This window comes from Podarcis pityusensis, assembly GCF_964106645.2.
Source record: "Podarcis pityusensis genome assembly, chromosome: 3".
Taxonomy (NCBI): Eukaryota; Metazoa; Chordata; class Lepidosauria; order Squamata; family Lacertidae; genus Podarcis; species Podarcis pityusensis.
In genome coordinates this window covers 50,796,477-50,814,398 of record NC_138026.1, presented here as the reverse complement: position 1 = coordinate 50,814,398, position 17,922 = coordinate 50,796,477, and the positions used below count along the sequence as shown (strand labels likewise).

Here is a 17,922-nt window from a genome sequence, read left to right as displayed (position 1 = left end):
AAGACTAGGATTTGAACAAGTGGTTTTTCCTGTATACTTTCTATGTCTCGCTTCAGCTTGATGTGTAAGCAACGTTGTCCGGATAGTCATTTATTTGGTTAACCTGCTATATAGCTCTGACTCCTGCTCCTTCGCTCCCTTTGCCTGCACCCTCCATTTGGATGGTGGCAGCGGCAACGAACGAGTCCAGCGCTTCCAATCCTCCCTGTTGGCCTGCAACGATAGCAAGTGGGCCCCAATCCTTCCAGCCAAGAGCAGAGGTAGCTTATCCCATCTCTCGCTTACTCACCAGAACTGTCCCTCTGGGTGGTGCTGCGAGTCCAGGGCCGGATTTAGGTTTGATGAGGCCCTAAGCTACTGAAGGTAATGGGGCCCTTTATATGTCCAGCTGTCATTTGTCGTCAACAAATTGTCACTGTTTTTTGTGTTGAATATATGCTATATGGTAATTTATGGACCTAACAGGTATCTAAAGCTATTTGCACATGTTGCCATGCAACCAGTCCATGCAGAATGTAGACACCCTATATACAGAAATGAGCAAACCAGTGATATTTTAGGGAGCAGGCTAGCAGGCGGGGCCCATTACAGTGGTACCTCGGGTTAAGAACTTAATTCGTTCCGGAGGTCCGTTCTTAACCTGAAACTGTTCTTAACCTGAGGTGCCACTTTAGCTAATGGGGCCTTCCGCTGCCGCGTGATTTCTGTTCTCATCCTGAAGCAAAGTTCTTAACCTGAGGTACTATTTCTGGGTTACTGGAGTCTGTAACCTGAAGCGTCTGTAACCCGAGGTACCACTGTACTTACATCATAGGAGCCTACACAACAAAAAACACTGTTGCTTTATGTAAGTTTTATTTTATTTGTTTTTTATCTGATATTTTGGAAATGTACATCCAGGGTTTTTTTTCGTTTTTTGGTGGGGGCAAGAGAGGGGGGGCCCTAAGCTATAGCTTGTTTAGCTTTTACGTAAATCAAGTCCGATCGTGGAGGCAAGGCTTGCTGCTCCTTGCCGCCTCCACGTCTGCTTTTGCAGGCGAGCAAGTGACAGTCAGCTGCCTTGTGCCGTCCAACTTCGGGGAAGGAAGCGGCAGAGGACGGGACGCCCGCCCTTGACTCATCCCTGCCGGTGCAGCAATACGCCAGACGTGCCTCCTTTCCGCGGCCAGCTCCCGCTTGACTGCCTGAGAGCAGCAAACGAACCATCCGAGCCGCCTGCGCCCTCCGGAGTCTCCCCCGCCGCTCCCGTCCATCGCAGCGAACTTCCTCTCTTGCTCCACCCACTGCCGCGCGAAGGATTTCTGATCCACTTCCTGCTCCGCGCTAGCGTCACTTCCGGGGTGCGCGGCTGCCGCTTTTGGCCTGCGCGTTCGGCTTCTTGCTCAACTCCCTGTCACGGGGCTCGGGGTCCGGAGCCTCCTTCGCGCGTGGTGAGTCTGCCTTCCCTTTGAAGCGCTGATAACGGTCTCCACCGAGGAGGGCTCTGCCTCCCCCCTCCCCTTTCCCTCCATGCTCCTGCGCCTGCCACTCTTTCCCAGTCAGGGTGGTCCCTTGTCCTGCTCCTAGTTGACAGCAATTTCTGGTGTGGGGCTGGGCTGCCAGCGCTGTCTTTCCTGGCAAAGCTCTTGTGCCTTTTAAATTAGTAATCGCCCAAGAAGCAGGAATTCGGCAGGTGGAGCCTTTCTGGTATTTGGCATCTCCACGCCGTGATGGAAGAAGCATCACCTGTTGAACTTATTGTCAAGAAAAGTAAAAAGGGACAGAGGATAGAATTTTGATTTCTTCCCACACAGACCCCTCCCCCTGGAGAGAGGAGAGAAGAGAATGGGCAAGTTTACTCCCTTTTCCGGTTCTTTATCTTTCTGCTATCATCATCATCATCATCATCATCATAACTCCCTTTTCTTCTGTTTTTGTTTTTCTCATTGGTTGTCAATGGGAGTCATTAGGTGGGAGGAGTTTAAAGAATAATAAGGGAGAAAATTAGTTTTGCCTATTCTTTCATTAGTGAGATATTTCCCTCCTGGAACAAGTTCATTGGAAGGAACTTTAGCATACTCTTGTTGTCTTTATGGAACTGTGATATAAAAATATTTTTTTGGAATACGTACAACTTGATATCTTTGATGTTCTTAGTGATGGTATTGTGAGTAGATGGCACATGCGGATGACTGCAGATAAAGGCTACGTCGGAACAGGACATGAAACAGCCTGGGATTGTTTTCCTTTACTCTAAACTTGCAAAAGCATTGGAAAAGAAAACCAGATGATTTCTGCTGATATGATGAGCCCAATAGTGATCTAATAAAAGACTTTCTTAAGACTAATCTTATTGAGCAAAGGTGGTTACTACACAATTCCTTATTCCAGGGAAATAATACACATAAGTTTGAGGCTCAGTTGGGCTTTGCTATGCTATTTGGTTATATTGCAAGCTGCTCTGCATACTTTGAGTAGTGCCCGGTAGATTCACAACCTCTGTGAAAAGGTCCTTCTATAAATTTACACTTATTTTCTACCAGGCAGTCTCTTTTACCCTCCCTCCTCAAAATGCAAATTATTTATTTGGCTGCAATCTAGACTGAGTTATGCTTAGAATTTGGGGTATGTGGTATACTGAGAAAACAAGCTATGGGGAGGGGCCATAGCTCAGTGGCGGAGCACATGTTTTACATGAAGATCTTAGATTCCGTCCTTGGCATCTCTAGGTAGGTCTGGGAGAGAATCCTTACTGGAAATCCACTGCCAATCAGTACGGACAATATTGAGCTAGATAGACCAATGATCTGTCTTGGTATAAAGCAGCTTTTTATATTCCTAAGAGGCGCATTCTTGCTTTGGTCTCTTAAATCCATTTCTGGCATACAGTATTAATGCTACTATTTTCCTTACAACACTGTGTCTTCTAAGGTAAGCATTTCTTACCACGAATGCAAGAAATACTTGAATACTTTAGTGCATAGACAAATTCATAGAAGTTGAGTTGGTCGTTGGGTATTGGCCATAAAAGCCAAGTGTGGCCTCCATTTTCAAGTATAGATGCTGGGGCAACTAATTCTGTCACCATCAAGCTCTATTTGAGAATTTCTGGCCTTCTGCTAATAGAAATAAAACATTGGACCAGATGAACCTTAGGCTGATCTAGAGACATTATTTATAACAGAGTTACTTTGTCTCATGGTCCTTTATTGGGAACAGGAATAGAGAATTCCAAGCAGAAGAATGCTTGGTCAGTATGAATAGTTTCCTTAGTAAATTACTACATTTATTTTTAAAAGTATAGCTACCCAAGCAAAGTATCCTTTCTGAAGACCGGAACAGATGCTGCCAGTTGGTGTAGATAATACTGAACTAGATGATGATGATGATAATAATAATAATAATTTATTTATACCCCACCCATCTGGCTGGGTTTCCCCAGCCACTCTGAGCGGCTGAATATTAAAAACACAATAAAACATCTGACATTAAAAACTTCCCTAAACAGATGGACTGATAATCTAACTGAGTACAATGCAGCTTCCTATCTTCATGGAGGAATACTCCATGCATCCAAACCAACAGGGAGAGATAAAAAAAACTAACTTCCAAGCCACTTTAGGAGATTGGGGAATCCTCCAGAACAGCAGTTAATGCTCTGTGTAATCTGTAATCGCCCCATGTGCCCCAAGAACTTTTCCAATCATGAAGAAGCTCCTTGAATCACAGCAGTGTTTCTCAACCTTTCTTCTGTTTACAGCAACAATGGATGCAGCAGTTCCTGATGCTTCTGAGAAGCGTATAATCATCCACTCACAAGTTCACAGAGATACTATTCTGGCCAGTTTTGAAGAACAGAGGAGAAAAGATTTTTTGTGTGATATCACTTTAATTGTAGAAAATGTTCACTTTAGAGCACACAAAGCTTTACTTGCTGCCAGCAGTGAATATTTCTCCATGATGTTTGTTGATGAGGGAGAGATTGGCCAGTCGATCTATATGCTGGAAGGAATGGTGTCAGATGCTTTTGGTGCGCTGTTGGAGTTTATCTACACTGGTTCTCTGCAGGCTAGTGAAAAAAGTACAGAGCAGATTTTAGCCACAGCTCATCTCCTTAAAGTGAACGATTTAGTAAGGGCTTACACAGAACAAGAGAAGAATTTTAGCAGCGCATTATCTGCCACGCCTACTAATGGGGGCACAGTAGCTGCCTTGACAAATGACAAGAAAAGTGAAGATCCACCAAAGCGAAAACGTGGAAGACCAAGAAAAGTGAAGAATATCCAAGAGGAAAAACTTGGGACATCTGCTGAAGATGCTCAGTTAAGAGAGAACAACTCTGTTCATAATAAGCAAAACTTTATGGATAAAGATGCTGTGGTGGAAGACAGAGATTCCAATGAGGAGGTTCCTGTAAGCAGAGAAGCAAGAGATACTGATCATGCTTGTAGTTCAGATGCTGCGGTGAGTGTCTCCACTGAAAAAGATGAGAACTATGATCCTAAATGCCAAAGTATACAGGCCAGTCAGAGTCGTTACAGCAAACGTAGGATACAGCGGTCTATCAAGCTAAGAGATTATAAACTTATTGGTGATGAAGAGGACAATGGGCTGAAAAAGAGACATGATAGGAGAAGAAAACGTACAGGTTCTGAAGTTGAGTGCAAAGACTGTGGGAAGGTATTTAAATATAACCATTTTTTAGCTATTCACCGAAGAAGTCATACGGGTAGGTACTAATGATCAGTTTATTTCATTCAGTAATATAATTGTAGCATACCATAGCCACAATGCTCCTTAAACTGTGTTTTTTATTGAAATGTTTTAGCTAGCTCTTAAGGTGTAATGTAATTTTTATTGCATGACCATATGCTAATGATTTAACAGTTATGTAAGTATATAAATTTAATGAAATCAACCCAGTAACAAATTGGATGAAATCACACACTAAAAATCATTAGATAGATAGTTTAAACAAAAAGTCCATTTTAAATTTATAACAATATAGCAGGAAAAATGTTTTTGCACACTCCAAAAGTCGAGAAAACAAAACCCATACGCCAAAGAACATCTTATTTATGATATGAAAAGCAGCTATTGACTCTATATAGACTGCATTCAGATGTACCTTTTTGTGTATATATATTTTGTTGCATGACATGATACAGCACAAAATATTTACATAGCATAGAATAGTAAAGGTAAAGGGACCCCTGACCATTAGGTCCAGTTGTGGCCGACTCTGGGGTTGTGGCACTCATCTCGCTTTATTGGCCAAGGGAGCCGGCGTACAGCTTCCGGGTCATGTGGCCAGCATGACTAAGCCGCTTCTGGCGAACCAGAGCACAGAAACACAATTTACCTTCCCGCCGGAGCGGTACCTATTTATCTACTTGCACTTTGACGTGCTTTCGAACTGCTAGGTTGGCAGGAGCAGAGACCGAGCAACAGGAGCTCACCCCGTCATGGGGATTCGAATCACCGACCACCTGATCGGCAAGTCCTAGGCTCTGTGGTTTAACCCACAGCACCACCCGCATCCCTACACATAGCATAGAATACTGTTGTCTAAATACTGCTTGATTTTTCTAGTATAATCTTTTACCGAATCTATTCATCAAAACATTTCATTAAAACTTCAGCATAGAACTTTGGCACGCTCTTAACTTTCAGAAGAGGAACTGATGAAGGTGGTTTCTCCATAATATTTTCCTGATTATCCCCCCCTCCCTGCAACGTAATGCAATAATGGCCAGCTGCTACGGTTTATGGGGATGGCAGTGGACTTACATTGTCATGATCATTCATTGCCCCAATGCATCTTGACTGGGAAGGTCTGCAACGCTGACATAGCAAACACTTTTGGTTTAAAGGTTTTGAAAATTGAGGTGCACATTAGATTTGATGGTGCATTAGATTTGTGTAAATACAGTATGTGAAGCACTTTGAATATCATCAAGTTATTAATAATGATTTCACGATAGCCATTCAATTTATTTTTCTTAACCTACAGTTTTGAAAAAATGTTGGGGGTTTTCTTTTAAATAACGTGGTTTGAAACATCTTTCTGTCAACTTGAATTGTCTAACTATTTGCCACTCACAAACCTGGTACCTTGTTTTTAGGGGAGCGCCCGTTTAAGTGCAGTGAATGTGGTAAAGGCTTTTCCCAGAAACACTCTCTCCAAGTTCATGAGCGAATGCATACTGGAGAACGGCCATACACTTGTACTGTTTGCAGTAAGGCTTTAACAACAAAACATTCACTCCTGGAGCACATGAGCCTTCATACAGGTAATGTCAAGAGCATTTTAGCTGTGCTAAGAGTGTAAATTAATTAGCGAATAATTGTTTGGTTGGATCAGTTCCTAGATCCATTAAGCCCAACATGGTTTCCAACTGCAGAATGCCTGAGGCCTCTGGGCCCTTAAAAAGTAGTACATGAAGGGTTTGGCTAATCCTGATATCCAACTTAAGTTGGGCCCTCTGAAATCTGTTGAATTCAGTGGGTCTATTACATGTATGACTAACATAATGGGTATCATTCCTAATGCTTTGTCCTCAGCACCTGGTATACTGCCTCAGCACACAGAAGTTCAATTTAGCTGCTAAGGCTAATAACCTTTCATAGACTTTATCCTCCATGAACTGGTTGAATCCTTTTAAAAAGCTTTTTAGGCTGTTCTCCATCACCACATGTTGTGGAGTAACTTTCCTGATAATTACACATATAAGGCTCTCTGAATTCCCCCAGGAATAAGCCCCATTGAAGACAGGGGGACCTGCCTCTGAATAAACATGCACAGGATTGTTTTTGCTTGGTGTTTAGTTGTATGTTTGAGTAAGACCCAGACTAAACATAATATAAGCTATGCAGTGATATCTGTTGTGATTTCTTTGAAATATCTTCTAAACTCCTCTGTTTTTCTTTCAGGTCAGAAGGCTTTTACTTGTGATCAGTGTGGAAAATACTTCAGCCAAAAGAGACAACTTAAGAGTCATTACAGAGTTCACACAGGTATAACAAATTTAAGAGGCAGGTGGATTTTGTTGGAAATTTTTTAGCACATTGTCTTTCTTACATTTTTCAAATGAGTCTCTTTTTAATAACTGTATCATGCTATCCGAGGGTATTTATATAATAGTTCTATGCCAAGGAAGAATGTGAGTCTTTTGAATGCTTAGCTTGAATATTCCCTTCTTTGAGGCTATTCCAGAGTTGAAGATACCACCTCAAGGTGACTTTGTGTACAAGCATGCACAGGAGTGTGAGCCACACTTCCTCTAGACACACTTACACACTTCTAGCACAACATAACTTTTCTTGTGAAGAGTGCAACTACTGCTCCCATGCATTTCCCAATGGGGGAGATGTATAATTACAACTTTGCACATCCTCTCTCCATCCCAAAGCACAGTAAAAGTAGCATGAATTTCCTTGTGCTTTATGCTTCTACATTCTTCATGATGTTCTAACCTATACACATTGGGTTACAGTGCCTATATGTGTGTAGCACCTCTGGTCTTGGGCTCCAGAGGGAAGCTAGGAGTGGCAAACATGATCCTTTTGGTCCACAGAAGCCTATGTGAACTTTAATGTTCTGCTGTCTCTCTAATACTCTGCTGTCAGTAGTATTTAAAACAACTAATGTTATGCTGGAAACAATATTTAACCAACTCAAATCTCTCTGAATATCAGAAAATAATGTTCTTTCTATAACTGCCTTATGTTGCTTCTCTTAACTGTGGCATTGGTTTGATTCGGGATGTGTCAGATTTGTATGTTTGTGTGCTACCTTGACAACACTGTTGGACCAAAAGGCAGGACAGATATTTTAATAAATAATAGTAATAGACTCAGAAAAGATAATGGATACCTATTTTTCTTTTTGTAATAAGGCCATTCTTTGCCAGAATGTAACCTGTGTCATCGCAAATTCATGGATGCAGCTCAGTTAAAGAAACATTTAAGAACACATACAGGTAATGCCCCCTCCATATTTCTTTCAGAGAAGAGACAGCTGTCCTTTGGGTTTGGCCTCTGGGCCTCTGAAACACACAAGCCTATGGTTAGTGTCAGGTCAAATAAGAGATCTGCCCTCCTACTGGGAGAGTTTAGCACCAGCTAGGCACAAATTGATAATTCACATTGGGAATGTTGATGCACAGCTGAATTGGAAGAGACAGCAATATGCCCCAGAGAATAAATGAGGTTGAAATGGATTGGTGAATGCTAAACAGCGCCGAATCCATAATGTGCAGGACTTTACTGATACAAAGCAGACTCCTTGAGTTTCTTTTAGAGAACAGAGGGATGTGGAGGCTATGTGATTGAAAACCATGAGCAGAATGACAAAAAAGTAATATGGATAAGTGCTTGTAGGATTTATTAGTCACTTGTTTGTAAGAAAGTCTCCAAGCTACTTACCGTATTTTTCGCCCCATAGGACGCACTTTTCCCCCTTGAAAAATGAAGGGGAAATCTGGGTGTGTCCTATGGGGCGAATGCAGGCTTTCGCTGAAGCTTGGAGAGCGAGAGGGGTCGGTGCGCACCGACCCCTCTCGCTCTCCAGGCTTCAGGAAGACATCCACAGCCTAGGCAGCCCTGCGGGAGTTCCCGCAGGGCTCCCCAGGCTGCGGAGAGCAGCCTGCCGCCTGGCGCGCCAGGCGCCCTGAAGCAGAGCGCCCCTCGCGCCGGGCAGACATCGGCCAGCCCCACAAGCTCAGGGGACGGCGGGGAGGCGCAGCGCCGCCATCCCGCTGTTCCCCGACCTGGTTTTGGGGGAGAAATAAAGGAAAACATTTTTTCCTTTATTTACCCCCAAAAAAACTAGGTGCGTCCTATGGGACGGAGCGTCCTATGGGACGAAAAATACGGTACCTTTAAAAACATAAATATATTGTGCCATTTTAAAAAGAAGAAAGGCTATATAAAACATTAACAGTTTTCAATCATTCAAACAACGCCCCCCACCAAAACCAAATAAAGCATTGTTTTTCAACAAAATGAAGTGTTATACTGTGAAACTTTTCTGTAAGCTTCCTTCTCATGTTACCTTAGTTGTATGGGACCTTCCAGCAACATTGAAGGACTTAAGCTGTGTGGAAGGAAGCCACAATGCTATATTCCTTCCCAGGCTAGCATAGGTTCAACTTCCAGGGGAAGCAATGCTTGCAGGAAAAGGAGCTGCATGCACTGTGAATTCCTTCCATATTGTCTAGCAACATTTTAGGAACAGTACAGAAGGAATTCTTGATGCAGCTGCTGACATCCAAAGCGACTTTGATGAGGAAGAAGAGCATGATGGATTCTATCTCTCTTCTTTTTTGTGTGTTGATTAGCCATGAGATTTGTTGAATATTACTTAGATGAAAAAGAGTCCCTTCTTTTCCAGTGCTCTTTAAATTATGACAGGCTTTCCAGTTAATCCCAAATTTATTGCCACGATTATCCCCCTACAGCCAGAATACTCCCTATATGTGGTAGCTGCTATTATATTTGATGCTCTGCAGTCATAGCTCTTGGTATGTTCCATCACATACAGTGTTCTGGTATAATGATATTTAGAGTGGTGCTGTTGTTCAGATATTGCTCAGGTGTCAAAGTCCCACACACTGTAATTGAGCGTATTTTTTAAAATCATGCTAGCCTTTAATTAAACAGTGGTATCTTGCTGTTACACTAACCAACAAGTTTTTGTAGGTGAAAAGCCATTTACATGTGAAATTTGTGGCAAGTCCTTCACAGCGAAAAGCTCTCTCCAGACTCACATAAGAATCCACAGGTATGCTATTCCTCCTTTTGTTTTGTGTGGCTGCATGTCAGGAACTAGTTTTTTTATGGGAAATGCTTTGAGTCTAAATTGTTGCAGACTGGGTGTCCACTGTAACTACAGAAGTTGAATATTTAGCTGAAAATACAAGATGGGATTTTTTGAACAGTTTAAAAGCTGACCTTGCACCCCAAAGGTATACTAAAATTTATATTCTGTGGGCCGGCTACAAATCATAGGTATATAAAAACAGGAGTCTTTAGCCCAATGCTCAGCCTGCTCAGAGTAGATCCACTGAAATTAATTGACATGACCAACTTAATTTTAATGGGCTTACTCTGAGTAGAACTTAGTTGGATAATGATTTGGTCACTCATGAAGGGCTTTGGAAGCCTATCGTTAAAAGACTGGGAAGATGGGGGTGCAGAAAATGTGACGGGAACATGGAAGGAGTGCGATGTCTTTTTAGTTCAGCTTCCCATCTGATCTCAAATTGCAGGAAAGGCAACTGGTTGCTGCAAGGCAGTGTGGAAGACGATGATGGTGTCATGCCACCCTTAGTGGCAGCCTGGAGTAGAAGGGAAAAGAAAACAAAAGCCAGTCTGGCCTTGCCTACTTAGCACTCTGCAAGCTCTTCCCAGCTCCTATCAGTGTGCTCATCACAATGATGGGGACTTTGCTGATGTAATACAGCTTTATCAGCACTCTCAAAATACTCCCTGTTCCCAAGACATTTCTAGTCACATGCTGGCAGTCTTCTAAATAACAGCAGTTTAAATGTGTATATAGAAGCAAGGGGGCCCTGTGGGCCTGGCTGTGGCCTGCCCACCTCGTTACAAGGCTGCTGTCTACAGGCCAACTTGGTAAACTAGAGATAAAACCATACCAAGGCAATGCAGACAGCATAAGTACACTGGGGTGATCCTGTCGTGCACTGCGTCATGAAATTTTGTGAAATGTCTGTATCCTCCAAGCTTTCATGTACTTAATGAAGCTAACCTGTCTTCCCTTGCAGAGGAGAAAAACCTTACACATGCAGCATTTGTGGGAAATCCTTTTCTGATTCCAGTGCCAAGAGGAGACATTGTATCTTACACACTGGCAAAAAGCCCTTTTCTTGCTCGGAGTGCAGCGTGCAGTTTGCGCGCCTAGACAATTTGAAGTCACATTTAAAGATCCACATCAAAGAAAAGCAACTACAGGAAGCAAGCAGTGCTCCCAGCAGCAGCAGCAGCAGCAGCAGCACAGACGAAGTCAGGAACATTCTTCAGTTGCAGCAGTATCAACTCTCCACTTCTGGAGCGCAGGAGATCCAGCTGCTGGTCACAGATTCTGTGCACAATATCAATTTTGTGCCCAGCCATAGCGAAGGTATTAGCGTTGTCACTGCAGATGGCACCCAAAATGTGATGACAGACCATGCAGGCAGTCTTACCCTTCTCACTCAGCCACCCCAGCAGCTACAGAACCTGCTCCTTTCCACCCAGCCAGAGCCAGCAGACCAGATTCAGAATATTAACATTGTGAGCAGCCAGATGGAGCCTCCACAGGCTGAGCAAGTGCACGTCATCACGCTCTCTAAAGAAGCCCTGGAGCATCTGCATGCCAATCAGAATCCAGCAGAAGTGCTCCAGATCACCACAGGAACATCACATCCAAGCCAGCACTTGCAAGTGGCTCAGGAACCTAGCCAGGAGTTTCGCATCAGCCAAGCTACAGTCCTACCTCCTCAAATGAGCAAGGGACAGACTCAAACTGTACATGTCTCTGAATCACCTCAGCAGTCTCTGACTGTAGGCCAGTCATCTGATGATCATCATATTGAGAGGCAGACTTTTTAAAATAAGGGCTGTTTTGCTTCTTTATTTATTTATCAAAAGTGAAATGACGTCGGACCACATCATATTTCATCTGTCTATTTAATTTTGCATTTTGGTAATACTGATGGTTCACTTTATTGTAAAGCTGAGTATTTTTTATTTTTATGTTTTCTTAACTTAAATATATATTGATAGGGTGATTTCATAGTCAAGACCCATGCCTCTTTTGCCTGAACTGCAATAGTTATTGAGATACTGTTGGTAGGATCCAACCATTTTAGCTGTTTTAGTGGAAAAGAGCTTTTCACTTGCACCCATTTAAGCTGATGGGATGTAAAAATTAACTTCACCTGGATCATGCACTATATAATTATGTGCTTGTTTTTAGAGTTCTACTTTGCTCTTGGATACCTACAGACAGAATTATTTTCTCCTTCCTTCCTTCCTTCCTTCCTTCCTTCCTTCCTTCCTTCCTTCCCCTTTGAAAAAGCAGTTGTGCTTATTTATGTGCATTACAATGGCAAGCTGGAACATACATATTGCCATTTTATATGTGCGAATACATGTGCAATATTGCCAGTTAAACCACAATTTCCAATCCAGTTTTAAGATTTGTCTTGATGTAAAAGCATATGTGTGTAATTTCAAAAGGATGGAAGAGTAAAGTTGGACTTCTGACCACGTGTGAACAGGCCATCTTGAAAAGTGCCACCTACAGGCTTAAAGAAAATTGTTTTTCTTGTTTGGGTTTTACATTAGGCTTTGCCGATTCAATTCATGATTCACCTCTAGTTGTATATAGGCCTAATTCAAATTCAACAGTAAGCCATGGTTTATTAGACCAAGAAGTGTTGTGACTGTGTACCCCCCTCTTACATCCTATTTTCTCTCTTCCATCTTAATGCAATGCTTCTGGGATTTCTTAAATGACAGTTTCTGATTATGAACTCGGACACAGTTGTTTAAGCAGCGGGGCGGGAACGTGAAGACATAACATTCATTCTCAGTCTGCTAAACCACTGTTTTACTGGACCTGAAATAGACCATAGTCTAGTTCTGCTTGTTGTGGAGAGGAATTCATATTCTACTTCAATAATGCACTGTTGGCAGATAGCCACCCTCTGATAAACATTTTGATGTGCATTTGGCCTCTGCTTTTTCATTTCTTGGTCCAGCTTGCACAACAGTTTGCACTTCCAACCACCATTCTTCTGGGAGGTTGGAAGTAAATCTGATACAATTGACCACAAGAAAGCTTCAACAGCATTGTCTGCACCAGTGGAATAATACTATATCAATGTTGGAAGTAGAACCTTCCAGGTTATCTTGGCACCCTTGTGTTATCCATGCTTAACGGTTGGATGTGGTGCTAAGCTGTGTTAAGGAGAGGTGCTCTTGACACAGCCAAAGTTAAGGACAAATATTATGTCATATCATGTCTGCAATCACCCATGTACCTATTCTCTGCAATACAGTGGGCACCAAAAATGTGTCACTTGCAATCAGTGCATCTTTTGACTGTTTTTGTCACTTTTACCCAGAGACCATGTGGTGATGCATATGTGGAACTACACAATCAAATCCTCCTCTTCACTACCGTCGAGCAATGTGTCTAGAATGCCTCTCTGTGAACACACACACACACACAGAGAGAGAGAGAGAGAGAGAGAGAGAGAGAGTGAGAGAGAGAGAGAGCTGTCCTGTCTAGTGAAGTAAATACAAAAGCCTTGGGGAGTGTAGTAAGGACCCTACCACAAATTGCTGGTATTACATAAGAATGTTCCTTATGTAAACATTCAAACATGCTCTTCTTACAAAGGTGATATAATGTGATGATGAGAATAAGCTATTAATAATCTCTGATTCAGTTAGTCACTCTGCCAATAGTATAGTTATAGCCAAATCGTAAACTTTCTGTGCCTTAGCTTTTACAACAGAAAAGCTTTTACAGCAAAAAAAGAGATGAGAATGAACATTCATCATCTCTGCAAAACAACATAATTACTTTCAAATGCTAGAAATAAGTGCAGGATACCTTAATCACATATTTAAATTTTAAACACAGCTTCATATTTTGCCTTGAGAACACAATACTGTTTTTATTCTAGGTTAAAAATGGTTTCATAATTAAAGATTTAAGATGGCACAAATCTCAAATGGTTTCTTAAAAACTATAACTCTTTAATTGGTAACAGTAAAAATACAACATAAATATCAAAGTTTAAATGGATTTTTTAAAAAGAATGTTATTTAAAAAATTTCAAAGGGGGAAAGTTGGAAAAGAAAGACATAATTTCTGGGGGATAAATTTCCAAATTGTAACAGTTCTTCCTCTGACTTTCTAATTCTGTTGTGACTGATGCAGTTGCAAAAATAAATCACTAGGTGAAGGGGAAATAATGCTGTTTCCTCAGTTAAGGGTTAAATTTTCATGCTTATACATATTTACTATTGTATGTGAAATGGAACTGTTTCTCCTTTAAAATAAAAACAATGCATAAATTCATCCTTCTAGCATTTTTCTCTGTGTAGTTTATCTGCATGCTGCTAACACTTCTTCCTAGCCAGGAGCTCATTTGCATCCTGTTGGTGTCAACCTTTTCCCCCAGTCAGATTTTTCTGATTATGCTCCTGCAATATGAATGAGAAGCACATAAATCATTTGTTCTAGAAATTGTATTTACATAAAATTAAAGGTAAAGCAATGTTGTTATTTTATAAAATCATCCAATTACAAAAGTAACATTCATTTGACTTGCTTCTGCATATTTCCAATAATGGAAAATAATGCTAGGCATCTACGACCTAGATAGTTGCTACAAGAATAAATATAGTTATGAGTTATCCAGAAAACTGGTTCTAATAACTGTAAAAGCATTAAAATGACTTGTTGTTATTATTATTTTTGCTTTACCCTGGAATACTTTCATGTGCTTAATGTGTCACATTGTTCCCTAGGAACAGGGATTGATTGCTAAACCACTGAGAATTGTAGCTCTGGGAGTGGAACAGGAGTCTCCTAACAACTCTCAGGACCCTTAACGAACTGCAGTTGCCAGGATTTTTAGGAATCATTACTGATTAAAGTGGTATACTATAAATGTATAAATTATGACTGCATGGCAAAAATGTACAAGAAGAATGCAACTATCAAAATAAATTGTACATAAATATTTTACTTACTTAAAATGTACTCTCTGTCAATTTTATATTCTTCCAAGCTGCCTACATGGAATAAATGTGCCATTTATATATCTAAGCATTTAAGTAGGGCCGTGATTTGAAGTACAGCAGGGCCAAAAAAAATTAATCGGAGTAGCTCTTATCAGCTATTCTAAAATCACTGGCGTCTGCAATAGTTTTTCTTAAAGGGTTTATAAATTAATAGAAAATATTGCCATAAACAGTTACCCAATAAAAACAAGGGGGATATCTGCAATATTTGTATGAGACTTTAGACCATTTTTATAGACATCACTTTGCTAGGCATAGCTTAATATGTCATGGCACTGTCACCTGTACAACATGAGAATTATTTAATTGAAATGTTTGGATTCTGCAATCTTACCTCAATCAGCATCACAACTAAAAAAATAATAAAGTTACAACCTCTCACTAACTGCAGTAAAAAAAGAGAGAAGGTGGGAAATCTGAACACTGTATAAACATTCCCCAACATCGGACTTACGATCACTCACAAGCTGCAAGGTGATTGGTTCTGTCATCTTGTGCTGTAGAAATACTAAAGAAACCAAGGACCAATCACAGGCTAGCAGAACTCAGAGTGGCACAGAATGCTTGCATCTGATTGGAGTCGCTATAGGGACCAGGATTGTTTTTATTCCTTCTCCCGGATGTTTGAGGGGAAGGAGGCAATTGAGGCAGCAAGGAGAAGAGGAGAAAAGACAGAAAGCTTTGTGAAGGATGTGGAGAAAGGGTCCTGTGCAGCCTGTGAGGCTGCAAGAGGTGGAGGTTGTAGGGCTTCTCACAGAACCCTCCTTTCACATGGCAAAATGTGCAGCAGAGGTACGTAAGTTGCAGACCTTTTTTCTTCCTACTGGAGCCACTTGCTAACATCATTCTTCCTCTTTTTTTTCTTGTGTGGTCTTTATGTAGACTGTATTCCTCAGCTGTTGTATTACGTATAGTTGCAGTTGCTGAATAGAAAGCACATCCTTCCAAAGCACAATTGTGGAATGGGCTCTCCTCACCAAAATAAAATAAAATAAAATAAAATAAAGCTTAATTAAGAAACTTGCCACTTCCATTTGGCTTATCTGAGTACCCTCTTGTAATATTTTATGATGATACAAGAAAATTTTGAATTCGAAATTATACATGAATTAGGGTAATTTGCATCGGAAAATTATCAGTTTGAATGGGAATATATTTATTTTCATTGTATTCAGTAACCAAAGTAAACATTTTGAAACTGCCAAACTTGCCTAATACTGCAGTTGGCATCCATTTACTGTTACTAATGAACAGATGAAATGGATTTTTTTTTTCTGCAGAGAAATGAAGCACTGGAATATTTTCTGTGCCACATCGTTGATATTTTATCAACCTTTGCTTGATAAAAATTATCCTTTAACATTTAACATTTAATCCATAGAACTGAAACTGCAGTCTGTGGTAACCCACAAGACTTTAAAGCAGAGCTTTTCATGCTGGTGACACACTTTTTAGAAATGCATCATTTTGCAACACAGTAATTCAATTTTACTAGCAAAGCAGAGGTTAAACTAACCCCTTTCCAGCCGGGGAGCATTTTGGTGACACACCTACACACTGCAGCCGACACACTAATGTGTTGCGACACACAGTTTGGAAAGCTCTGCTTTCAAGGAGCCAAAATGTCCAACTCCCTGATTCAAAAAAAGATGGTCATTTAACTAATAAAGTATGGTAGCAAAAATCTTTTGTGCCACCTTCCAGGTGTTTGCCTTGAATTTCTAAACCACTTTAGATGTTTGTGTAACTCTCTCTGAGTGTGGCCACATGGAAGAAGGAACATTCCAATCTGCACCTCTTTGAATTCAGTCAGCGGCAGTGCTTCCTAGCTGTGCATCATTTGAAAATGACACATTCATGTTCATGGATATCACTACTGAGAAGTGGCAGGCAGCTCTTCTGTGTCAATGACAGGCTGTTTCTTCAATATGTCTGCATCTCCAAGGCACATCAGGACCCTCTCTTGTCTTATGTGGCCTTTGACACTTCAATAAACAAATTTGGCTGTCTAAACACAAGAGAGTTTTATTACACAGAGAAGGAAGGGTAAGATTGGAAACAATGGAGGAGCTCACTGAGGGGAATGAAAAAGGAAGGATTAAGAATGGACATCTGTTTATAAATATCCATCTTTATACACCTGGTTGAGACGTCTGAGAGTGCTCAAATTTGCTAGGAGTATGATGGTTGTAACCAACACTGTTGTTCTATTCGTTCAGTTGATTTCCCCCTGCTCTCCTCCTCCCTGCAGCCTGCCCCCCCCAGCCTATTCCAAGGGGTCTGGGGACCCTCCAGAGCATATTATGAAGGCATACAGGGAGAGGAGACAAAGGAAAAGCCTTCTCAGGCAAGTGGAACTCTGCATGTGCAGCACTGGCTACAACCCTATGTCCCTGCAGGATCAGTTTGGGACCTTAGGAGTAGTCCAATGGGAAGGCAGAGATGTGATGCAGGGAAACAAGGAGGAAAATCAAGGCCTAAAACTAGTCACTGCCCAGGCAAAGACACAGAGCAAGCTCTGCTGCATTAGGGCCAATGGACTTCAGGGTGTGTAGTTACACTGGTTCATAGGGAGAAAATTGGGATTGTAAGTCTCACATTGATCCTGTAAAGCAAATGACTGTTATGTTCTCCATATTGCAGGATGTGTGACTATGAAGAGTGCAATGAACACTCAGTAAGTTCATGACGGAAGAAAGATGTGAACTTAGGACATCCTAAATTTTAGCTCGTTGTCTTTGCCACTACCATTCCTAGTGTTCAAACTGCTTTCAGGAGTAAACAGAGAAGGAATTGACCTTCTTATATTTTGCCATGGTTTTTACTCATCACAAGTACAACTCATCCATCCCCATGGAAATAGAGTAGTGTGAATGAGATAAACAAGGCAAAAGTACAGTTATGATTGGATTGATTCCATCACCAGCAATTATAAAGAGGTCTGTACTGTCCTTTTTAATATTGTCATTTTCTCTTGAATAACCAGGGCCTGAGGAAAAATTTTCCAAACAAGATAGCAGAGCCAAAAGTGCTTCCTTTGCTGCAGTTTGCATGGGATGAATATTTACAGGAGAAGAAAAAGGTATTTCTTCTTCTTCTTCTTCTTCTTCTTCTTCT

At 41.2% G+C, this 17,922-nt stretch overlaps 1 protein-coding gene and 1 long non-coding RNA gene across 3 annotated transcripts; one reads left to right on the top strand and one right to left on the bottom strand.

The window, feature by feature from the left end:
- The first annotated feature begins 991 nt into the window (after positions 1-991).
- On the top strand, positions 992-14,077 carry ZBTB24 (zinc finger and BTB domain containing 24). Of its 2 annotated transcripts, none has more exons than XM_080998818.1 (7): positions 992-1,430; positions 3,740-4,708; positions 6,105-6,272; positions 6,913-6,996; positions 7,878-7,961; positions 9,682-9,763; positions 10,767-14,077. In XM_080998818.1, the coding sequence occupies exons 2-7, from the start codon at positions 3,745-3,747 to the stop codon at positions 11,590-11,592; spliced, it is 2,208 nt and encodes a 735-aa protein (XP_080854944.1). In that variant the 5' UTR covers positions 992-1,430; positions 3,740-3,744; the 3' UTR covers positions 11,593-14,077. The 2 variants fall into 2 exon arrangements, with proteins under 2 accessions (XP_080854944.1, XP_080854943.1); XM_080998817.1 differs by lacking the exon at positions 992-1,430 and adding an exon at positions 1,455-1,828.
- Positions 13,133-15,492, bottom strand: LOC308473382. Its single transcript, XR_013984065.1, has 2 exons — positions 15,140-15,492; positions 13,133-14,202 (listed from the first exon to the last, which is right to left on the bottom strand). It is a non-coding gene; the product is annotated as an uncharacterized lncRNA (long non-coding RNA).
- Positions 15,493-17,922: the final 2,430 nt, after the last annotated feature.